This window comes from Cibotium barometz, chromosome 58 (assembly GCF_041138505.1).
Source record: "Cibotium barometz isolate CiBa-2024 chromosome 58, ASM4113850v1, whole genome shotgun sequence".
In the NCBI taxonomy this organism is placed as follows: Eukaryota; Viridiplantae; Streptophyta; class Polypodiopsida; order Cyatheales; family Cibotiaceae; genus Cibotium; species Cibotium barometz.
The window spans coordinates 7768115-7793189 of NC_141103.1; the positions used below are offsets into that span (position 1 = coordinate 7768115).

Below are 25075 nucleotides of genomic sequence, written 5' to 3' on the forward strand. Positions count from 1 at the left end.
CAGAAAGCCCTAATTTTCAGCTGTGCGACAAGTCCATACAGTTGTACAACCAAACCCTAAAATCAGATTTGACATCAGTCATGTGTTCACCTCGCTCTGCCGCATCTGTCCGTACAGCTCTTAGCAAATTCCGCATGTCCGTACAACAACATGTACTGCCTCCTGTCGTATAGCTGTCCACCTATTGTACCTGTTGTACCCAAGCACCCACCTACTTCACCATACCTCTTCACTCTGAGCAGATTTTCCCCTTCTCTGAAATTGGGCATTTTTTCAAATTTCCCTCTTCCAAAAATCTCAGATATACTTCGATTTCACCTGTTAAATTTGGGGCTTTTCACATTTTTGTGACATTGAGCACCATTTGCAAGCATTGGATCGACATTGACAGGGATTTCATTGAAAATTGACCGAAAATTTGAGGATTTTGCCCGATTTGGGGCTTTTTGAAAAATCAGTCTCCTGCAGCACCAAATCGAACAATTAATTTGGGGCTTTTCGCATTGGAGGCCCGTTATTCAACATTGAGCTCGGAATTGGACCATTGATGGCTTCTACCTTCCGGATTTGACATTTGGGGGTTTTTCTGCATCGGATTCCGCAGTACACTCACCTGTAAATCATCTATCCCTACACACGTCATTTTTATACATTTGCAGGTCATACAAATCAGTGAGCTATTTGTGCCTATTGGGTACAATCAATAGCATGACACTTGCAGTGTAGTGGATATTTGCATTTGGTGTGGGACATAGTATCTTTTGCAGGTTGAAATGGCAGGCAATGATGTATTTGGCATGCTTACAGCTGAGGATAAGTTGGATGGCACCAACTATCCTATGTGGGCATACATGATGAAACATGTATTGGCTGGCAAGAATTTGTGGGTGTATGTATCTGGAACAGAACCATTGCTCCTGCTACAGCAGCACATGTTGTGGATGCACGTGATGCTCCATCTTCAGGTGGTGGTGTCACTTCAGCACCCTTGCCACCTACACAAGAACAACTCATGTGGGATGCAAAGGATGCTCAGGCTCATGCATTGATTTCCCTCTCTTGCAAGAGGCAAGTTATACCACATATCCGTTCATGCACTTCTGCAAAAGGTGCATGGGATGTACTTGCTTCGTTGTATCAGGTTCGCAAAATGAGGCTCGTGTGACCTATCTTCGAAAGAAGATTGATACTGAGCATATGGATGAGGGTGATTCTATGGACAAATATCTCACCCGCATCAAGGATCTCAAGGAGCAGCTCATCAACATTGATGAGCTCCTTCCAGATAGTTCACTTGTATCTATTGTACTTCAGGGGTTGCCAGAGTCCTACCGGGGATTTGCCACCACTCTTTGTCTACTCATGAAGGATAATCCGAATTTGTACACCTTCGATGAGTTAGTGGCTCTCTTATTGCAGGAAGAGCAGTCTCGATCAAACAAATCTACTATGCTTTCTGCGGATCAAGCATTCAGTGCCTTTGATCGCCATAAAGGTAAATATGGGGCTTCACCCAGTGGTAAGCCTAAGGGCAAACCACGAGTCCATTCAAATTCTACCTCCTCCAAGGAGAGGGACAACAAGAAGAAGAAGAGATGCAACTATTGCAGGAAGCCTGGTCATCTTATTGATGAGTGCAAAAAGAGGATTGAGAGTGAGAAGAAGCAGCAACAACAGGGCTTGGCTGCTACAGTGGACACTAAGGAAGAGGCCACCTTTGCCCATGAGGGATATGCATTGGTTGTCACATGCAGTTTGCCTGCTTCCTGTATGACTATTTTAACTAGTGGTTGGTACTTTGACAGTGGTGCTTCTAAGCACATCACTTCATGAAGGTCACTATTTGCTACATTGCAGGATTCTCCTCCAGGTGGCATAGTCATGTGTGCCAATGATGCCTCTTATGCCATTAAAGGCATCGGCGGTGTGGAGTTAACAGCTTGTAATGGCGACAGTTTTACTCTCTGTGACACTTTGTATGTGCTAGGCATTAAGAAGAATCTTATCTTTGTTTCAGCTCTTGCATTGTCTGGGTTTAAAGTTCAATTCTCGGACCATTGTTGCTCAGTGTATGACAGAAGAGACACAAATTCTCTTGCACTTTCTAGGACATTGGACAGTGGCTTGTATAAGCTTGATATGTATGACAAGAGTACACACTCTCATGATGCTATGGTTGCTTCCACTTCACGTGTGTTGAGTGACACTGAGTTATGGCATGCTTGGTTTGGTCACTTGAATTTCCCATCTCTTGTACACTTGTAGAAGCAAAATATGGTGCATGAGCTTCCTCCTATGCAAGTTGTAGTCAAGCATGTATGTGGGGAATGAATTCTTGGAAAGATGGACAGGAATTCCTTTCCTACAGATGGTACTATGAGAGTTGTCTGCCCATTACAGATCATTCATAGTGATCTTTATGGCCCTATGAGGGCTCCATCTTTTGGAGGACATCTGTGACGATGGCATGTACATCAATTGATGCCAAAACCACCTTCTTGAATGGTGATTTACAAGAGGAAGTGTATGTATCTCAGCCTCCTGGCTTCGTTCAAAAGGGTGCAGAACACAAGGTATGCCGCTTACATAAAGCACTATATGGCTTGAAGCAAGCTCCTTGTGCTTGGTACCAAAAGATTCATGCATACTTGACTACCAAAGGGTTTCAGAACAGTTCAGCTAAGAGTACACTTTATGTCCGCCACATTGGGGACAATGTACTCATCCTCATTCTTTATATTGATGACATGCTCATTACTGGCCCTGAAGAGAATGATATTTCAGCTTTCAAAGCTGATTTACGATGTTGCCACCTATCAACAGGCTGTGGGATGCCTCATTTACTTATGCTCTACTCGTTTGGATATTCGGTATGCTGTTTCCAGTTGAGCAGGTCCATGCATTGTCCAAGGACTATGCATTGGCAAGCATGTAAACGTGTTTTCGGATATCTTAAAGGTACATCAAACTTTCCCTTATTCTATGGCACATCTTCTACATTATGCTTGCAGGCATACACAGACAGTGATTGGGCAAGACGCTATGACACAAGGGCGTCAACCAATGGTAACTGTTTTCTTCTTGGTGACTCATGCATTTCATGGCTCAGTAAGAAGCAGCCTACAATGACCACTTCTAAATGTGAAGCTAAATACAGGGCAACATTTACAGCTACTGTGGAATGTGTTTGGCTACGACGCCTATTAGCCGATCTTGGTGTTGGACAGCAGTCTCCTACCACCATTTATACTGACAGACCGAGTGCTTTGGCAGTTGCACGAAACCCAGTTTTTCATGCCCACACAAAGCATATTGAGGTTCACTATCATTATGTCAAGGAAAGGCTTCATGCAGGAGAGATTGACTTGGCTTATGTGCCTACACATGCCAATGTAGCAGATGGGTTTACGAAGCTTATTTCGAGGGGAAAGTTTGAAGCTTTCCACAAAGCTTTGAGCTTACAACCGCTACCAGGGTAGTCTACTACACCCTGTTTCCGTTCACACTGTTCACTTCAAGGGGTTTTTTTTACCATCTCGTCCTCCGAGAAGTTCTAGTGTGAACAAACCTACTCACGAGCATTTTTTCCCTATGACTAGACATAGGTTTTTTCCTCCTGTGAACACACTTATGTGTGTTGGACACTTAGCCCTAGGTTATATTGTTCTTGTACTTGCACATCTTATTATTATCAAGTACACTTTCCAGCACCTCACACACACACACTCTCTCTCTCTCTCTCCTGTGTTTCTATCTCGGTGTGTGTGCATTAGGGTTGTGCTGCAGGTATCCTCCCCGACCCAACAAATTGTTCTCAATCTATCAGGCAACAGAGAGGATAAATTAGTTCTGGTGAAACATAGCACATGTTCAGTACCAAGAGATCATTTGATTGGTCAGGATTTGCCTATGATAAAACTGAACACGTTACGTTTGGTATGGGTGTCAACCCAAGTTTTCCTTGAGAATTAGAACTTGAAGATGTAGTTCTAGGTGCAAATAGAGCTAGAAAGAATTGAGCTACTGTAAAGCCAATTCCATAGGTGTGCATTTGGCAAAGGATATGGTACAGAAGGAGAGTTATATCATGGGTGTTCTAGTATGGACATGATTTTGATAGGAACACTTAGGTCATTTATAACGAGAGTGTTCAAATATCCGACAGTTCTGTGATTCTTAGAGAGGGAAGGTATTTTTTTAATATCCCCTAGGTACGAGGAATTACCAAATCCTGATAGCATAGATAGTTTGATTGGCTACAACAATTGTCTATGTGATGTCATATATCTGATTCTTCTAGAGCTGGATTGAGAGATTGTTGTGTTCCTCACAACTCTCGTTCCAGTTAGTCTGTCTTTAGTTCCATTGAGATAGTTGTAGGAAATGTGACTCTAGATTTAGTCACTTCCTATGTGAATGGAAAGAGCAAACATGATGAACCAAATTATGGAGTCGGTTTGTTAGATGTAGTTTGAGTTTCCCCTGTTTGTTTCCAAGAGTGGAAATGTCTGAGGAGGGGAAGTATGTTACATACCTAGTCCTGATCCTCAAGATTAGTGGCCTAATCTGGCAAGGTTAGGAGAGCCGTAGGATTAGCAAAAAGCAAGCTAATACAGGTGACTAAGGTTATTATTAATAAATCCATGAGTACTTGCTATTTATAACAAGATGGTTATTTATTGCAACAATGGGCACTATATAAGCGAAACATGGGTTATTGTTATTACAACCTCATTATTGGTCAGAGTTCGACCAAGACTCCCGCCACATACATGGCAAAGCATAGATCGGCATGCCGAAGGCCCCTATGGGGTAGATTGGCATGGATCTGTGGAAGTCAGACCTTGGCCCTTGGCTCGGGGGTGGTTCGAAGCATAGAATGGGAGGTGAGCTAGCATGCACCCCTCTTAGGGGGGTTTGTTCTTAATCACACGTGTTTTGTGTTTAGGAGATCCGTGGGGTTGTAACACAAGCCGGAAGCACGGGCACCAGTCTAGGTCAAGAGATAGGCTTTATAGAAGTCTATCTCATGGATAGCCATGTAGGGCTTGTCCAAGAGCCACCAAAGAGTCCATGGTGATTGGGGCTAGCCCTAGGCCATAGGACAACCTTATAAAGGGACATTGGACCCTGTCGGCCAGCAACAAGGGCTGCCCAAAGTCACACCTGTCCGTAAGTCCCATATCTGCTGTACATTCCCCTGGCTTTTGTCGTATAACAGTCCATATGGTAGTACATATGGTCATACGGCTGTACAGTCCGTTACAGGCCCTGTCATACCTGATGCACCCTCTGCCGGCAGAACTTGTACCTATTGCTGGAGGTTTAACTCGTTCACTTTTGGTTCGATATCATCCTCATACCGGTTTCAGAGGCTTTTTGATTCGTGAGGAGAGATTACTGAAGGCTGCCATCATACATGGCCTTCAATTAAGGACTTGGTGGGAGCATTGGAGTGCATTGGAGACTCTCAGAGACTAGAGACTGACACCGGCCTGTTTGTACCAAGTACTTCACATGTCCCAAGGACATGGATAGGTTGGTAAGTACATGTACTCTGTAATGCCTCAGAGGTTGGGTGCGGTACACAAGGTGGTAAATCCACTGTGCTGATCACCTAGAGCCTTGACAAGAGCGCTATCTTGTGCCTACTCCAAGGGGAGATGAGGGTTGTGACAGGGGAAGAGTAATCTTCCCAGGCCACTTTTTATGTTTGCTATTTTCATGTTCATGTGGAAATCTGATGGTCCTTTCAGACACCCCAATGCTTGTACTAGAAACTCCTGTGTAATTTACAATAAAAAGGGAGGGGGGGGGGGGGGGTGTGTTGCAATGTGGTCTATATTTCTCATTACGTTGCTTCGTAGTTGATGTGTGAATGTGTGAATGGTTTATGAATTTGTCATATTGTCTTAATCTCTTGTTTAATAGTTGAGTAAAATTCCTTAAACACCTACTCGTGTTACAATATGTATGTCACTACAATGAGAAATTTTACCTTTGAGGCATCTGTGCAAGCTTGATCCAGTATGGTCATTTGTGCTCCCCACCCAACCACTGTTATATCAGTTCCATTACGGACAACCTGTATTCAATAAAATCATTAATTATTGTGACTGGAGATAGATTCTAAGAGAAACTCTTGAAAATTTTAAACAAACATCTGCAGGTGTAAAGCCTAGTCATGAACACATTCATCTTCCAGGATGAGGACCCGGGTTTTCTGTCTTTCATTAAATCCTATAAATAATTTCTCAAAGAAAAGCATACAACCATGGTCGCATGCTTATTGTGGCATACCTCCGCTTGCGATAGTGGTACTACATAGTCATCCTCAACCACATCTTCAACTGCTTGGCGATAGAGCCACTACAGAATCATTTGCAACCTTTTAAATATAAATTTCTAGAAACAGTTGGCCCCTAATCATTTACAACCATATAAATATAGACTTCTAGAAGCGGTTGACACCATAATCTTCACAATACCCTTCAATAGTGAGTCCACATGCACTCAATAAAACAATAACGTAAAACACGTACCTTAGGTTCAAAAAAGACTACAGGATTGGGATCCCGAACTGAAGCAAGTAATAATCCTTTGGCCTTACTGGGACCTCTAGGTATCACAACCTGTATAGAAAAATGATTTTATTAGGTTACACTATTACACTACATAGCTAGAGAGAAGAAGTTTGTTTCAAGGACAAAACCCTGACTGTGTTTATCTAAACATTTTTGAGTGTCATGGCAGAAAGCTCATAGCTCAATCTATTGCTGATCACAATGCTTTTGATACTTCAAAGATGTCTGTAAACAATAATCTTTCATCCATTTGATTAGCTTTTTTGTGACCTAAGGACTAGAAGAACACTCATTTCTTAAGAATCAAAACTTAGAAGCCACAAAATTTTCCATTGGAAGTATTCAGGTGTTGGAAAACCAAAGTATCACCTTGATGCCTGGTACATGACAGAAAAAGGCCTCTGGTGACTGGGAATGGTAGTGCCCTCCATGCCCAACAGCACCATAGGGTGTCCGAATTGTGAGGCCTACACAGATCAACACCGGCAGTGGCAAGTTTAAAAGGAGTCTCAAATTCATAGAGCAGTGCAATATAAATACCTTGTTGCTGACCTTACCTCCACAGTTGAATTGATTCCCACTTCGGTAACGGAATTTTGCAGCTTCATTAACAATCTGTGACAAACTTCAATGATTAAACATCTCCGAGAATGCACAATCAAGATATGCATGTTGACATAACCAAGCTTGATTCGATTCTTAATTACCACCACCCCCATAAGGAATTTTCAAAATGTAACAACAATGGTCCTTAGTGGCACACCTGGTCAAATGCCGGGTAAATATAGTCCGCAAACTGTATCTCTGCTACTGCTCTATTCCCCTAAAGTCAAAGGACAACACCAACATAGAGCATGTTATTTTTTGGAGCATTGTATGCATAGCCCTGGGAAAACTAATACTCCAAACGAGGGAAAACAAAGATGCTGAAGACGACTGATAAGAATGTCAAGAGTTACCATTGCAGCTAAGCCAATGCCAAAGCCAATAATTCCCTGGAAAGAAGGACTCAAGTGAGCAGAAGTTTTTGCAAGTTAAAAACTCTCTCTCTCTCTCTCTCTCTCTCTCTCTCTCTCTCTCATAGACGTCCTTCAGGACGAGTCACCCTAAACAGAGCCATAGCACTTTGTCGAGCGAGACGCCCACACTTACCAGGACCTCGTCCACGGCTGCTTCATCACCGGTGGATTAGAGCCATCATCACCCGCCACATGAGACGACTGCCCGGCCACTTTAGTCTCTCTACCTTACAGCACCCCATGAGAGAGATACTGAGATGAGCAAATTACACCAGTCTTATGCTAGTTTTATATATTATACACTTTTGTTGTACCTTAGAAGGAGTATTTTCCTTTCATAGCTGTTTAGGACTGTTTTAGGACTTTTTTAGTCCTTTTTGTCTTACTTTTGATGAGACACCATCAGCTATGTACTATGTTTTGGTCTCATAGGCCACTTTGGCCTTTCGCAGATGTTAATATATCTTTCTTTCTTTCTCTATAAGCCGCAAAAGGGACTCCTTGTGTCTGCGAAACTCCAGGAGGAAAAGTCCCAAGCATCTCTGTTCTGGGAAATCCGTGATCCTGGAAAGTTGTCCAAATCCATCTCGGAAGAGGCCTAGACCAATACAGAGAGCTCTCACTGACTTCTTCCATACCAGAGTGACGAGGGCAGATTCACCCACTACACCCAACCTTCAGGCTGATGCAGGAGCTCGGCTGAGAGGAGTGACACTAGACATAGCCATTGAGCTATACAGAGCCTGCCGCCCTCGACCTCGTGGTCCCCGCCCACGCCCATGTCACTACAGGAGGATCAGAGCCATCATCTCCCACCACCACAAGACTTTCTCCCGCCGGCCCAGCTTTACTACATTGGGTGCCATGTTGCAGCGTCCTATGCGGGATATTTTAGGGTGATATGAGAGCTGGACACTTTTTGTTATCTGACATTTCAGCTCTTGTTACTTTCTTTGATTTTTATTTTTAGTACCCATGATGATGTATTTCATGGACATGTTGTAACCTTTTGGTCTCATAGGTCATTTTGGCCTTTTGTAGACGTTAATACAACTTTCTTTCTTTCTCTCTCATATCATCATCATCATCATGTATACACACTTGACAGTGAGCGCTCCCAATAATGTCCCTTGAGTCGTCGATGCAAATACATCGGGATGGACATGGCAGATCCTAGTACTCTCCGGTGGTTGACTCATTTGATGGGCACGGCCTACAAATGGATCACCTTCCTTCCAGTACAGCCTAGATTCTCCAATTTTGGATCAGTCACGGCAAGAGATAAACCGCCTCATTTGGATGGACCTACTAGGGCTCCACACAAGCCCGACATGGGTGTCCCCACCAGCGCTCACAACGAAACCTCAAATTTACACCACTTTTTGAGACTTTTTGATGATGGGTTCATTGAGATAAGGGTACTTACAGATGCATGTCGTGTTGGAAGGTCGTGGCTTGGCCGCCTACATCCCACATGCATAGAGTCCCACGCAATGGGATCATCTATAAGTAATAGAAGACTAGGGCCATTCTCATCCCCCCTCCACCAAGGAAGGGATTAGAGTGGTGGAGGTTAAGCGCGCAGTAGCATGAACACTACAGGGATGGGTGACCTCTCGGGAAGTGGCCCCCAACTTCCAACATGGTATTAGAGCTAGAAAGGGCATGTTGGGATGTTGTTAGCGGAGCTAGTCGACTTGCCAATTCCCCTTGACGGAGTTGAACAAAGGCCGAATGCGTGTATGCGTGTGGATGGAAAAGCTTGCCGACATGTTGGGTGTAATCACAGGCCAAAAAGAAGGATGTGGGGGTAAATCCTAAGGGGGCCAACCATGACATCACTGACAGCGCAAGAAGCCTCTTGAGCCTTGTATCCCTCCTCCACCAATTTTCGTGGCTTGGAAGGGATTAGAGCGGTGGAGGTTAAGCGTGCAATGGCGTGAACACTACTAGGATGGGTGACCTCCCGAGAAGTGACCCCCAATTTCCAACATGTCACATGCTATGCAGATGGCGATTGGCCAACTTAGGGTATCTTCTGATCGCCTTAGGGTTGAGTCTTGCAGAGCCGAGGGAATCCCACAAGAAGCATGTATACCTAGAGTATGCACCATTAGTGAGCTCAAGGACGAGGAGCACTATTTATTCAAATGCCCACTCTACTATGAGATCCAAGAGAGATTTCATTCTCTTCCAAGACCAATTCAACGCCCTCTCACGAGTCATGTAGAATGAGAACCAAAGATGATGTCATGTATTTACTAGAGCTTCACTGTCACAAAAGGCAACATCCAAGAGAGCCAATGAGGCACCTCCCAAACCTCTATCATTTTTTTTTTTGGCACAACCACCAACTATAGTGGCCCGAGAAGAGCAGCAACAGGACCAACCAAGTTGACAACGGCCTACATGGCATAGTTACAAGGGACGGAAGGGATGGGGGGCCGTGACACGAAAACGTCATCTCGATACCCGAATTCGAAACGGGCTAGGGACAACGGGGACGTCCCAGAGTTTTTCGTCACAAGGGGATAGCGTCCCAAGAATAGCGGAACGGACCGAGCCTATCGGGGAGGAGACGGGACGTGACGTTGCAATGGGACTTTTTTTGCCATTTCCTGTTGTTTTTTTTCACCGTTTACAGGCCGTTTTTTGTCGTTTTTTTCCGTTGCTTATGCCTGTTGCTAGCTGTTTGGGTGATGTGCCCATTGGCCTCATGGAGTGGACTGTCGCCTAGGCTATATATATTGTATAATATATTATAATGCTCCTCTCTCTCAAGGCTTAAGCCCCAATGCTAAAGCTTGTTGCCTGAATGCTCCTCTCTCAAAGTATCTCTCTCTCTCTCTCTCTCTCTCTCTCTCTCTCTCTCTCTCTCGCTCAACATAAGCTCGAGGAAGGTGAAATTCAGCCCGTCATGATGGAGGAGCTGAACACTATCAAGGCCCAAGTGAGAACACTTCAAGAGGGAGAAGAAAAGAAAGCCCGGGAGACCTCCTCGTGGGTGGAGGTGCTCACGAAGACGCAAAAGCAATAAAGCGGAGAAATGGATAGAAGTGGTCAAGAAAGGTAAGAACAAGGAGGTCGAAAGCACATCTACCTCGAAGATTATCAACCTAACCATTGAGGAGGAACAAAGAAGAAAGACAAGGGAACTTCATGTGCGGATCACGGGGCTTAAGGACGGTGACAATGTCGAGGAGGAAGCCAAAGATTTACACACGCATGGGCATTTCGAGGCCTACACACACGGGGGCTTGGAGAGTGGGCAAGAAAGACAAGAATGGAGGAGAGAGTTCGAAGGAGAGAGCTCTCATTTTACGCTTTCCCACCTTGGAGGCCAAGAAGGATTTCTTGGCCAAGCGCTCCGCCCTTAAGAAAACGGGCATCTTTTTAGGAGATGACCTCACCTTGGCACAGCTAGCACATATGAGGGAGTGCATGCCGGAGATTAGGGCAGCCAGAGAAAAAGGGAAGCTAGCATTTTACAGAGGAGGAAGAGTGGTGATACTAGAGAGACGCACCACGTGACGGTGCGAGACCTATGGGACCAATCTGAGACTTGCAGTATGGAACTGCAACGGAGCATTGAGACTAGATGTGGGGGCCTTTGAGGACAGCTTCAGAGATAGGGACATCATCTTCTACTCAGAGACACATCAGGCCCCAGGCAGCACATTACCGAGAGTGGCAGGATACAGATGGGAGACGACTTGTAGACAGGAGGCCCGTTCGAAGCATGGTGGTCACGGATCCGGAGGAGTTGCAGTTCTTTTTAGAGAGGAGCTTCAGCCACTCATCCATGTTATGCGCCGTGATGAGAGCGCGAGGTACATGTGGGTCAGAGTGAGGGCAGATGAGGGTAGACCCCTATACATTGCTATATGTTACTTTCCACCCAGCACATCTCATTATGCAGTGCCCAAGGGGCAATCTTCATATATGATTCTAGATGAGGACATATGGGAGTTCTCCAGGGAGGGAGATGTTATCATACTTGGGGACTTTAATGCTCGAACGGCTCAGTACCAGACCTCCTCCTTTGACACTTCGGAGGAGATGTTGAGAGAGATAGATGTGGAGGAGATGTGTTTGACCCGGAGATCACAGGATGAGGTGGAGTGTACTGAGTATGGGAGATACCTCTTGGAGATGGGGACTGCACATGGGCTGGCCATTTTAAATGGCCTAGAGAGGTATCCACTTGCCAATGGCTTTACTTGCTTTCCACACAGACATGGGGCCAGCACAGTGGATTATGTTTTAGCCTCGCCAACCTTCATCCCAAGTATCCAGGATTTTGCGATTGGCCCCAGGCCCATCGGAGTTACGGTGGATCATGCACTTCTCTCCTTTACGATGGATTTCCACTACAGTACCCGCCAGGTTGGGCAGTCCTCCTATCACCCGAGATATACCTTCTGTAGAGAGACTGATGGAGTATACACCGCAGAGATCTACAGCTTGCTAAGTGCAGAGGATCCACAAAGGCCATTAGCAGAGCTCACACAGATCCTGACAGAAGCTTTACATACAGCTGCAACGATGGCCTTCCCACACACGCAGCCCACAGTACGACCACGTCCTAGGAGCATGCCCCAGAATAGTTGGTATGATGATGAGTGTAGGGAGCTCAGAGCCCGGCTACAGAGAGAGGTGGCCACATGTGTTACTACATATAGACAGTCATGCATCATCTTCCGATCCCTCATTCAACGAAAGAAGAGAGCATTCTTAGCTCGGCTAGAGAGAGACATCTATCAGTTGTTTTTGAGTCAGGATTCTGGGGAGGCCTGGAGATTGCTTAGAGTGCACCCCCCGCCTCCAGCCATTACCTCTCCAGATACATGGGGCGAGTATGCAGCCTCCCTCTACACAGTACCAGAGCAGCCACCACTACCGAACCCTCCAGAGCCTTGTCCACCCACTTCTACCTTCTTCACAGCAGAGATGGTGAGGAGGACCATCAACAGATTGCATACAGGGAGGGCACAGGATCATGAGGGCATTGTAGCCGAGCATTTCATACATGCTAGAGATATGATTGCAGACTTGCTAGCTCTCATGTTTAATAGAGCCATGTGTGAGGGGTTTCCTGGGACTTGGAGTACTTCCACGATTGTGCCGGTACTCAAGTCTGGAGATCCGAGCCTGCCGACTAACTACCGCACCATTATGATTGGTCACTTGCTGGCCAAGCTATTGAGCATGAGTTGAGCAGATGGGCAGAGAGACAAGGGGTCCGAGCTCAGGGACATGCCGGTTTCAGGAGGAGATTCTCTACTTTGGATCATATCTTTACCCTCAGGGCTATCATTGAGGAGGGCAGAGCACATGGGAGGAGGATCTACTATGGCTTTGTGGATTTTCGCAAGGCCTTTGACACAGTGCCCAGAGCTAGACTGATGCGCAGGCTGCAAGACTTGGGGGTTCCATGTGAGCTCATTTGGGGTATTATGGCACTTTATGAGACAGTAGTTGGGCAGGTGCGGACTTCAAAGGGTCTCTCCCAGCCAGTACACTCCACTATAAGGGTGAAACAGGGCTGCCCGCTCTCTCCGACTCTATTGGGACTATACATTGATGAGATCTCTGATTATATTGGGACACGAGGGGACAGAGGAGCCCAGTTGGATGGCACTTGGATACCTCTGCTCTTATATGCTGATGATATTGTGCTTATAGCAGACTCACCAGAGGGTATGCAAAGGCACTTGGATACTTTACATGCTTATGCACAGGACAGTGGGCTTTCAGTTAACCTTGGTAAGACCAAGGTTATGGTGTTTAACACTACAGCTCAGTGGGTCTGGAGATCAGCGCCTATTTTCACATATGGGCAGGAGACAGTGGAGTATGTTGACTCATACACATATCTTGGAGTGGTGTTCACTGGGCCCACATTTTCCATGAGGGGGGCAACAGAGGCCAAATTGACTAGAGGATATGCAGCACTAGGAGGTCTAGAGAGGATGTGCTCACAGGTACAGTTTCACGAACCACGCACTAAGCTGTGGCTATTTGACACGTTGGTCACATCGGCTATGCTATATGGAGTACAGATCTGGGGGCCTAGCCTAGATCGTCATAGTCGATCAGGACGCACATACGATGGATGGAGATCGATGGAGAGACCACTTGTGTCCATGATCTCCAGGATGATTCGGGCTAAGGCCTCGATACCCCATGAGATTATCCGAGCCGAGATGGGAGCACCGCCGATCGTAGTCGAGGCTCTTGCCAAATCAGTGTCCTTCATTCATAGCAACTGGGAGCTTCCCCGACACCGGTACGCTGTCGTGACGTGGGCGGTATTGCTGGGCAAGTGCAAGACTTCTGGCTGTGAGAGTAGTTTCTAATCCCAGCAAGGAAACAGAATATATATCTCTTCAAGGGGCATATGACATCTCCATTTTGGTTGACATGTACATGTGCCAATTCACTTCAAAACATCCCCAAATTCAACTTGATGATTGCACATAAGTTATGTGTCAAGAGCATGACCAGCTCCAAGCATAGATCTCCTGACCCTTTATCCAAGTGCCTCATACATAACACATGTAGGCACAACACAATCTTCAAAAGATTTCCACATACATGTGACCATTCACATCACATATTTCATATATTGCCAACATCACCATTTCAAGATGACTCTTGATCTCATGAAAACCTGCTTTCAGATTCCAACAACTCACAAAAGCAAAAATAACATATGGCATATATACATCATCATGTAATTTCCAAAAGCTTCCTGTTCACAAAACTAAAATCCAATCAAGCATTCTCTTACAAGGTTCCAGAATCAAAATCACCTTGAACTTTGGAACATTCAAACTCCAAAACTCTCAAATTCAAGAAAAACTCTCCACTCTCTAAGGCCATAAGCATTAAGGCTTTTACCAAGAGTTTTTGTTTTTGAGGTAATTAAAGCCTTAAAACTAAAACCTTTACCACTCTAAGGAATTACGATTTTTGAAATCGAATTCATAAAAAGCTTATCTCTGTTTCATAAAAAACGAATTTCATGTAATCTCCATGAACTTCTACGCCGAATTCTCTCCTTGCATAAAATCGGGCAACAGTTCGCTTCATATTTGAAAATTTTTGGAATGCATATCACTAAATGAAGCTTCTATTACTCTCCAATTCTAACCCCTACAAGGCTCGAACAGAAGCTATAATTCCAAAGCAAGATAATCTGCAAAAAACGAGCTCTGGTTCTCTCAAAATTTCAATTCTCTCCTCCCCCAAAACCAGAAAATGTAGCGCTCTCTGGTCTTTTTGCCAATCCCCGCGGGTGATGCGGCCAACTTTCACCTTTTTCACCTCAATTCACGCATTTCCTATTTCGAAAATTGGCTGCGCCTGATTTCCTCCCATTTATTTGGATTGATAAGTATCAACATTACTTAAGGCTCATTTAAACCAAATCCCTCTCAAGGGGTTGTTCCCATGCACTTATCAAATAAACCCAATTTGGCATCCTTTATTCACGACCTCGCCATCTTTGGCAAAAGCATGTGGTCATGACCATGACCATTATATACCATAAAAGTTTTCTGCCTCAAATAAGTGTTAATATCAACTCAATCATGATAGGCACAGCTTATGAGCATTTCACCGTCTCAAAGACCAGTAAAAGCAGTCAAATCCCCTCGGAATCTCTTTCAAAACACCAAGCTCACATGAAAACCATGTACACAAACATGAACAAAAAAAAAAAGCCCTGTTACGCCGCGTAAAGGCATATATACATCATGTACACTGTGGCACTTAATCCCATGCATCTGGATTTGCATTTAATGGCCTCACATGCATGGTTTCACACCATAGACGTGCCATGGCACGACATCCACCCCCTCTAAACCTGCACATCCTCCGGTATGTGCCAAGTCATCATTAAGTTCCACATATATCTGGATGTTGTCTTCATCTTCTACATTACCAAGAAGATCATCCTCTTCCTCTTCAACCATATCCATGCTATCACTATCAAGCCTCTCATCTTGAGTCTCCTGCGAATCAAAAGGATCACTGTCATGCCTTCTTTTAAACATCTTGATCCTTTTGCCTGCTACAAGATTCTTTATCTCTGTTCCATCAAGCTCACACAGGGTATACGTGGCATTTCCATGCACATGCTTGACAACGTAAGGGCCAAACCATCTTTTTGCAAACTTCCTTTGCACAATGAACTGGTTGTCAAGACTACTATCATACATTAGGATCCAATCACCTTCTTCAATGGGTTTTGGCCGGAGTCTGTGTCTTCTATCAAATCTTTCTTTATTTTTCAACCTTGCATCTTTCAAACGAGCTTTAGCAAGCTCTACATCTTCAGGCCTTCTCTCCAACTGCCTCATTCGCAATGCAAGGAGGTCTTCCCTGTTCAATTCTTCCACCCAGGGTAATACATTCCAAGTTGGGACTACTTCTTCAACTGGCATTACCGGCTTCTGACCATACATTAATTCTGCAGGCATGTATCCTGTCACTGAGCTATGAGTTGTACGGTCAGCCCATAAAGCATATGGTAGCAGCCTTGGCCACTCTCGCATTCTTCCTCTGCATGCCTTAGCCAAAGCTTTTGTCATGTGCATCATAGATGCCATGGACATTTCCAGGGCTAGAACCAGAAGAGGCAAACAGATAAAGACCATGAACCAGTAGAAGATGGACATGGAGCAGGACTTGGAGCAAAGTATGGATGAGAGAGGCTGACGTCAGCAGTACCAGAGGGCTGTCGGCTGCAGGACAGAGGGTGCTGGCAGCAGGCGCATCCAGAATACCCAGTCGGCTGCATTTAATGGATTTTATGAATTAGTAACTGGCCGACCAGCAGTCGGCCAGTTTCCCACATACTCCAAGGCCTATATAAAGGCACACTTGCTCTTTGTTTTAGGCATTCTCTCCCACTAGGGGATTGGATCATAGGAGGTCCCATAGGGGACAGATTTAGGGGTTAACAACCTTTTTATGAAGGCAGCCCATGGCTGCAAGGATATGTACCTTTTTGTACCATAGTATATACTGAAATTCCAGCACTTCTCACTCTCTCTCTCTACTCTCTCTCTACCTGCGTTTTTGCATCAGATGGTGCGTTTTTGCATCAGAAGGTTTTCCAAGAGTGTTTAGGGCTGAAAGAAGACTACCCGGAGCTTCCGCACGTTACATTGGTATCAGAGCATCAGGCTCAGCCAAGCTAAACACTGATTCAGTCCCAGATGATGGTGTACAGGTCCAAGGTACAGGAAAGTACACGAATTCGAAGCCCAAGGCGGGAACACAGATCGGGAAGAACTCCCAGGAGGTTTGTTGGTGGTGTTCCACAGTGCCAGATGGGGATGGCAGTTCCGTGAGCCAGATAGGTTCTCAGGTAACGGTCCCAAGGGAGGTTGATCCTCCAAGGGTGATGTGAGAGTGCCAGACTCAGTTCCAGCAACGAAGACCAAGACGATGTTCAGAGTCAGGGCCGGAATGGATTGTGGACTAGAGGAAGACCAGATGCATAGATCTTCATCAGAGACAGAGTGGTTTGGAGAACAGACCGGATTTTCAGAGAAAAAGGTTTGCCAAGGATGGATGATGGCAGAGGGACTTCGGGACAGGATTGGGATGATGACAGTCGTCCAAGAGTAGGTTGGATTCCCGTCATCAAGTTTAGCAGAGGGGGATGTCATGTGCATCATAGATGCCATGGACATTTCCAGGGCTAGAACCAGAAGAGGCAAACAGATAAAGACCATGAACCAGTAGAAGATGGACATGGAGCAGGACTTGGAGCAAAGTATGGATGAGAGAGGCTGACGTCAGCAGTACCAGAGGGTTGTCGGCTGCAGGACAGAGGGTGCTGGCAGCAGGCGCATCCAGAATACCCAGTCGGCTGCATTTAATGGATTTTATGAATTAGTAACTGGCCGACCAGCAGTCGGCCAGTTTCCCACATACTCCAAGGCCTATATAAAGGCACACTTGCTCTTTGTTTTAGGCATTCTCTCCCACTAGGGGATTGGATCATAGGAGGTCCCATAGGGGACAGATTTAGGGGTTAACAACCTTTTTATGAAGGCAGCCCATGGCTGCAAGGATATGTACCTTTTTGTACCATAGTATATACTGAAATTCCAGCACTTCTCACTCTCTCTCTCTACTCTCTCTCTACCTGCGTTTTTGCATCAGATGGTGCGTTTTTGCATCAGAAGGTTTTCCAAGAGTGTTTAGGGCTGAAAGAAGACTACCCAGAGCTTCCGCACGTTACAGCTTTAATGATTGGAGGATGTCCTCGCTCGCTTTTACCATTGCCCTCAGGGTTGTAAGCACATGTTAGGGCCAATTTGATGCCAATTCTAGAAAAGAATTCCCTTGCTTCTTCAGCATCTAGCTCACCCCTGTCAGCTGTTATTTTCCCAACACAACCATACCGGCAAATCACATCTTCCAAGAGAAATTTGAAACTGTTTCCGTGCTCTTTATTCTAAGAGCACGCCCTTCCACTTGATTTGTCAGGTCTTCTCTTGCAAGTACTACGTACCGCATCTACCAGATTCCCAAGGACATTGTAACTAGATCCACTACCCATTTGTAGTGCATGGCAGGTGGGTAGGTTGGTTGCAGGCCATCACGATGTCGCACATTCGAGTACATTTGACATACCATGCATGTTTCCACATATTGGGATACATCCTTGTACATTCCTTTCCACCAATATCTTTCCTTTATTTTGGTAAGGGTGGCCCACACACTTCGATGTCCAGCCCAGAGACTCTCATGGAATTCTTTCATGAGCTTCCCTTGAGTCTCTTTATCACATATAACTCTCTGTGGCATAGCATTCCTCTGCTTAGGATGCTTCCACAGGTACCCATTCTTTAGAAAATACCCATATGCCTTTCTGCGGATCCTCTTGAATTCTAAGTCAGACCAATTTTCCTGCCTTGTCAAGGTACTCAAGTATTGGCCAATAAGCAACCAATCTCCTTCATACATTTCCTCAGTAAAAGACTCAAGTGCATTTGATAAGCAAGCATGGTCCCCTTTTGCATGTGCAGTAGTATAGAACTTTGTGCCTACATCATCAATGTCACTAATCATCCCTTCGTCATCTTCATACCTGGCTCTTGATAGCATATCTGCAAACTGGGTTGTCCTTCCCTGCAATATGCTCAAACTCAGGATTTAGTGACTTGATATAGGCAATCCACCTGAGCATAGCGATATCTGGAGTGGTGCAGCTTGCAATCATCCCAAGGAGTGGCAAGCAGTCAGTTTCCACAAGCACGGATGCTCCAATAAGATATTCTTTTTCACATTTTAGAGCAGTGACTACTCCCAATAACTCCCTCTTGATCTGCGGATAATTTCGCTGGCGAATGCTTAGTACCTTTGCTTCAAACCTGATTACATACCTGTGATCATCCTCATCATCTTGCCCTACTGCCCATCCTATCCCAGTAGGACTAGTATCAACTGTTACAATCACAGGCCTGCCACACTCATAATCTACCTTCCTTAGAGTAGGTGATGATTGGAGCAGACATTTCAGCTTCCGCATAGCTTTAATATGTACAGCACTCCATAAAAATCTCTGATTTTTCCTCAAAAGTTGGTAGAGAGGATCTGCTACATATACATAATGTGGGATCCATATAACATAAAAGACACATGCACCAAGAAATCTCCTCACCTCTGTAACATTAATGCATATCTCTTTCATTCTTTGTATCGCATCTATCTTGGCTGGACAAGGTCTGCGCCCATTAGTACTACAAAGATGCCCCACGATTAGTACTTCACCAACCCCAAACACTGATTTCAATCCAAACAAAGTAAGATTCACCTCTTCAAGCCTGGATAGAATTTTATCACAATCTTTTATATGATTTGCCACAAACTTGCGGCACCCTTTCGAATCCAAATCCCCATCTTTATCTTTTTCATCACAGCCTTTTATGGGCACATCATCCAGAAAAGGCATAGTTATTTGTGGTATGAAGTCTCGTAAGACTTTATTCATTCCATTCATCATATGCGCCACTGAGTTGGTGGCTCCCTGTGGTAAGGTGCACATCCTTACCAAACCCAAACGAGTTTTCATTGTGGTCATGTCCCTGCTTTGTAACTGATCATATCCCGAATACAGATCACCCATAGAGTATATAGCTTTCCCTGCAAATGCTTCTGCAAACTCGTCCACAATCGGACCTGTTCCCACATTCCTGATTGTGACCTTGTTTACAGGTTGCATGTCTTGAATGAAGCGCAATGCTCCATTTTTCTTTGGCACGGTAAACCATCTGTTGGAGTATGGAGCACATGATGGCTCCAAAATTCCCATCCTGATCTTTTCTTTTAGTAATTCCATCAGCTTTGGCAAGAGAGCTTTTGGTGCTGGAATCGACCGTAGGTTCCAGGGCACATGTGGAACAGTGAAGATCACCATTGGCGCTATTACACTTGGATCAACACAGCCTATCTCATGCGGCTGAAAAGCAAAGGCCTTCCCATGTTTTACAAGCATCTCCTCAAAGCATTCCTTTTCAACTGGTAACAGGAAATCCTTGTCACCGATCTTCAGCTCTTTTAGGGTTTCCTGTGTAAACTTATGCCCAATTTTCTTCGGATCTCTGAGATTCGGTTGCATAGAGGCTTCATCTATCTTCTCCTTGCTTTTCGGTGGCAGGGGCAAGACAACTGGTTTCATCTTCTTTGCAACCGTTTTATACTTTGTATCAACACGAGCATCCATCTCACAATACATGTTTTTACATTCCATTCCCTCAAATTCCCGGATTATATCGTACATCCCCACAAATGACACTTTTACCATCTCATTCCCACCCTGTAAGCATGCGCTTTCTATGGCAAAAAGCTCACCCATAGTATCCACAAATGACACCTCGTCAAGCACACCTGAAATAAACTCATTTTTCTCCAAAAGACCACACTGCTCAAGACTTTTTTGTACATTTTGTACATATCGACGTAAACCACGCTTCAAATCCTTGCTTTTTACAAAGACTATTGACCCATAGCTAGAGAATCTCTGAAAGTTTGCTGAAAAGTTATTTACATTGATTGAGTCCTGCGAGAACTCATTGCCCCTTGTACCATTGCAATCCCGCTTTACAATGGCACCTAGCCAAAATCCCTCATCTCCCTGTAGTTCATGAATTCTCTGTTTATCTTTGGGAGTGACTGTTCTCGAAGAGACTCGCGGTTCCTTTCATGGTTGATGCAAACTGTCAAGAACTAAACAGCTTTCTTGCCATCTTTGCTCCTTATTCTTGCATACGCCGAGCCATCGTCCAAGACTTTTGTCTCCATCCTCACAGCTGTAATATAGGGTTGCCCAAGGATAAGGCCCTTACATTTGGACACGTTGCATAGAGCTCTCCAGATGAGTTATTAGCCGCCTTAATCATCCACCCGTGATCTACACCCATTGGCCACTTACATTTGTTGTAGAGGTTTTTAGCCAGAAGATTTATTTCAGACCCATGGTCGATTAGAGCGACATACGGCTCTTCCAAGTCTCCTATCTTGACAAGGGTTTCAGTGGTGGCCCTTGCCCAATGGTTCCTGGAGTAATGACTTTTTGCAAGAACTTCTTTTCATCACCCTCATCCACAAAGCGCACTTGTCGTGCCCCTCCAGTAGAGTGACTGCATTCCACCACATTCTCTCTCTCTTCCTTTTGCTGTACCTGTACTCCATGAGTCTTGGAAGTGCTTGTCTCCCCCTGTGATGGAATAGATTCAATTATGGACTGCCTTTTCCTTCGTATAATATCAATTATCTCATCATGGAATTCTTTCTTTGCAATCCCCAAGACTTCCCCTAGTGTAAATTCCACCCTACTGTTTAGAATCCTCTCTTCTAGCACCTTTTTGAGGTCCGTTGCGGCTTCAATATCGGATTGGAGCTTGTAGAGCGGACTTTTCCCTTTACCCTTCTCCTTCTCATGCTTCATCTTTGCTGGCGCTTCTTCCATTGATACTTCCTGTGGAGGCTGGTTTTGCGGCGGAGACACATGTGATGGCCCAGGGTCCTTCTTTCCACTACCACGGGTGACCCTTTTTGATGGCCCTCCTTCCTCATTTTCCCTCTTACGCTTTTCCTCAACCTGTGCCTCATTATTCTGGCATTTTGCAATATAGACATGAACAGATAGAGAATCCACAGGTTCTTCCCAGCCAGTCTCAAGACGTATACAGTCTCCTGCCTCATGCAAAGCCTGCTTAGACACCTTCTTTGACGCAATTAGCTCCATTGTTGATGGCCAAAAATCTTCATTCTCATAGTCTTCATCCTTCTCAGATTCCTGCTTTGATTGACTGGCCTTTAACCCATAGGTTGCTGCCTCAACCATAGAGATGGCATGGCTGGCAACCATATCTTCAACCAGTTTTTTCATCCCTCCTTTTCCAAAGTTTGTGTTAAGCTCCAGGCTTCGATTGAGCATTGCAAGCTCTCTGATTTATCATTTAGTAGCCTAGAACCTAGGCCCTTGGCTCTTAGCTCTACCCTATGTTTCATTGTTTTGACTTTTGAGTCTTGACTCGGCATTTTTGTGCATTGTAGGCACTAGTCTTTTGTTATTTGATAGTGATCATCATTCCATGCTTATATATTGGTTTGTTGGTGTACTTATTAGCACCTGTTCCACGTTTGCACTGTTTGCATTGTGCAATATGCATTTACTAATGTCACGTGCATCTCGCACCTGGATGCCACGTAGACATATCTGAACAAGAAGGTGCAGGACCTGGGGTGGAAAACTGGTCCCATGTGAGCCCAGTCCGGGAAGAGTCAACCAGGGTTCCACTCCATTCGTCCGAGGTCAGGTGTGCATTGTCCTGCACATACAACACAAGAACATCATTGCTCCATATCTGCTGCAGCCGGTGCTTCTTCATCTACAGGCAGCGCATCATTCCATCTGCTGCTGCTGGTGTTTCTTCATCTGCAGGCTGCACATCACTTAATACCTTCTGCTGCTGCCGGTGCTCCATCCTCTACAGGCTGCATTTTACTCCATACCTACAGCTATTGTCGGCCTCCCTCTCTGGATCAGCAGCGCTTGTTCTCAGGAGCTGTACTTCACCTATGCAGCAGCCTTCGTCTACAGTACATCAGCGTTTTATATCTACATCATATCATTGGGATAGCAGCCCTCTTTGCTACTCATCATTGGGACAGCCGCCCTCTCTGCTACAGTAGAGATTTCCAGCGTTTTTACGTCAGTTCCTACTACCTCGGGATCGCGGCCCTCTCCACCCTCATCCACCATCACCGGGACAGCAGCCCTCTCTGCTCCTTTACCTCGACATCGGGACGGCAGCCCTCTCTACTCCTTTACCTCGACATCGGGACAGTAGCCTACCATCTTCTTTGGATTGTGGCCTTCTTCACCCTCAGCATCAGCACGGGACAGCAGCCCTCTCTGCTCCTTCAGAGTCTCACACCGAGCTCTTGTACTGGATTACATCATATATACACTCACTCATTTCATGCTGTGTTGATTTGCTCTGATCTCATACATTAGGTCCTTTCGTCCTTTTCCCCTCACAAAGCCCTTGTCCAAAATTTACACAAATCACCATCGCTTAAGTGGTAACTGTTGTCAACACAACCTCAACAACAAAGGACTCTACTACTGTAAGTTGTAACTAATGCATCTACTAGTGGCAGTAGACAAACACTAGGATCTTATTAATGTTTTTTGCCATACTATAAATTTGGCTTCTTAAGACCCCATGGTCTTCTACCTGCTGGATGTAATGTAATACTTTTTGTCTCATAGACCTTTCAGTCTTCCATTGACATTAATCTCTCTCTCTCTCTCTCTCTCTCTCTCTCTCTCTCTCTCTCTACGTGTGCGAGTACAGGATTGTGTGGGGATGAGTTTAAATGCCTTAAAAACCAAATGCATAAATGACTCACAAAGGCTCGCTTTTACTGAGTTGATCTTTAATCCACAATTTATTGTTCATTTTGGGCAGCTTCAGATGAATAAACAAGTGTACCTGCTCGCATAGAGGAGTATTGAACACACGATGCTTGCCAAACTTATCAGAAAGTCCCGTGGTACATCGAAAAACGCCACCAAAACTCACATCCTCTCCAAAAACATAAGACCTGGACCAAACCAAAGCAATGATCTATAAATACAAAATTGTTCTTTCATTTGGCACAAAGTGTGCTACAATACCCACACAACTATGTGCCTCTTGGGCGTACTTCTGAACAAACCCCCATATCACCTACGTGCATATATGCTTTTTAAAAATAAAATAGGCCTTTTCACATTGAAAAAGTGTTTATTTAGAATATTTTCAATGAAAAAGGCATTTTCGTGAATGTAGATATGCTCTGTTTATTCAATTTAGATGGATATTTAACACCTAATAAAGACAAGCCGAGTGAAAAAGTCACCAAATAATTATAAAAGTACCTGGGATCAGATTCAAGAGTGATTTGCAGTGCACTGTTGATGGCAGAGACCAAGTTCATCCTCTTCGCATTGCCGGCTTGGGTTGAGAGTGGCCTCTTTCCATGGAATTTATGAACAATATGACCTAATTGCTTCAAAATCCGCATGGTGAGATCACCCTCAGAAACCCTAATCCAGAAACCAGATCCCTAAACCAGACCACCACACACAAGTTTGAATCTAGAACCAGGCTCCCATAAACCGTAACCAGGTCTTTCCAGGAAAGCTTATGTAAGCTTATCAAGCATCGGTCTGAGCTTCAACGACAAACAGAAAACCAAATAAGACCGCGATTGAAACGCCGACAAGATCCCCGCCAGCAAAAAAGGGATTCAAAGCTTCGACTGAGCAGGATTTTGAAACCCCAACACAAAGCAGGATAAGGATGATGATATTTGAATTTTGGTGCTGTTTTTAGGAGACTCTGCCTTTTTACAAACAATTAATACAGTCAGAAATTGCAAATGTTTTTTGCCCGCCCAAGGCCCCATCATAGAAAGAGCCTGTTTACACAGGGTCAATGAGAATCCCGCCTTATTAGAGAGCCTTTGCTAGGTGTAGCTACACTTTGCATGTGGATGCTTTTAGTACTGCTAGTACCCAACCCGCACGTTGCTGTCGTAAGTAAAAGACATTAAGAAACAAAACGTAGGAATGGAAGCCGGAATACACAGGGTCGAATCAATGGGATTTTTTCCTCTTTTTTAGAAATCCAGGATTTCTTTTTTATCTCCTCTCCTTGTGCCTTGGTTGTCCATGGTTAATATGTAATAGATGAAGGAATCCAATCTCTAACTTGGCATGTGGATGCTTTTAATTCTAACTTAACATGTGGATGCTTTTAATACTAGTGAAGGAATCCAATCTCGAAGTTAGTTTAATTTTGACCCTAATGCATAAGGGCCTTATCCCATAGATTGGCTCCTTTCCCTACAAAAAATCATAATTCTATGAATACCTACCGATGGTGACAAAAC

At 44.7% G+C, this 25075-nt stretch overlaps 2 protein-coding genes across 5 annotated transcripts in view; one reads left to right on the forward strand and one right to left on the reverse strand.

The window, feature by feature from the left end:
- The window catches only part of LOC147605850 (2-oxoisovalerate dehydrogenase subunit beta 2, mitochondrial-like), a 46059-nt gene extending 21573 nt beyond the window's left edge, over positions 1 to 24486 (reverse strand). For all 4 annotated transcript variants that reach the window (XM_086792941.1, XM_086792944.1, XM_086792942.1 and 1 more), the window contains exons 1-9: positions 24060 to 24486; positions 23632 to 23743; positions 7544 to 7579; positions 7348 to 7407; positions 7142 to 7199; positions 6954 to 7051; positions 6543 to 6632; positions 6301 to 6369; positions 5999 to 6085 (exon numbers count right to left, since the gene is read on the reverse strand). In XM_086792941.1, coding sequence (XP_086649067.1) covers positions 5999 to 6085; positions 6301 to 6369; positions 6543 to 6632; positions 6954 to 7051; positions 7142 to 7199; positions 7348 to 7407; positions 7544 to 7579; positions 23632 to 23743; positions 24060 to 24205 — 756 coding nt within the window. In that variant the 5' untranslated portion in view covers positions 24206 to 24486. The remainder of the gene's footprint in view (positions 1 to 5998; positions 6086 to 6300; positions 6370 to 6542; positions 6633 to 6953; positions 7052 to 7141; positions 7200 to 7347; positions 7408 to 7543; positions 7580 to 23631; positions 23744 to 24059) is intronic.
- Positions 10650 to 13097, forward strand: LOC147605851 (uncharacterized). Its single transcript, XM_086792542.1, has 2 exons — positions 10650 to 10672; positions 11164 to 13097. The coding sequence occupies exons 1-2, from the start codon at positions 10650 to 10652 to the stop codon at positions 12818 to 12820; spliced, it is 1680 nt and encodes a 559-aa protein (XP_086648668.1). The 3' UTR covers positions 12821 to 13097.
- Positions 24487 to 25075: the final 589 nt, after the last annotated feature.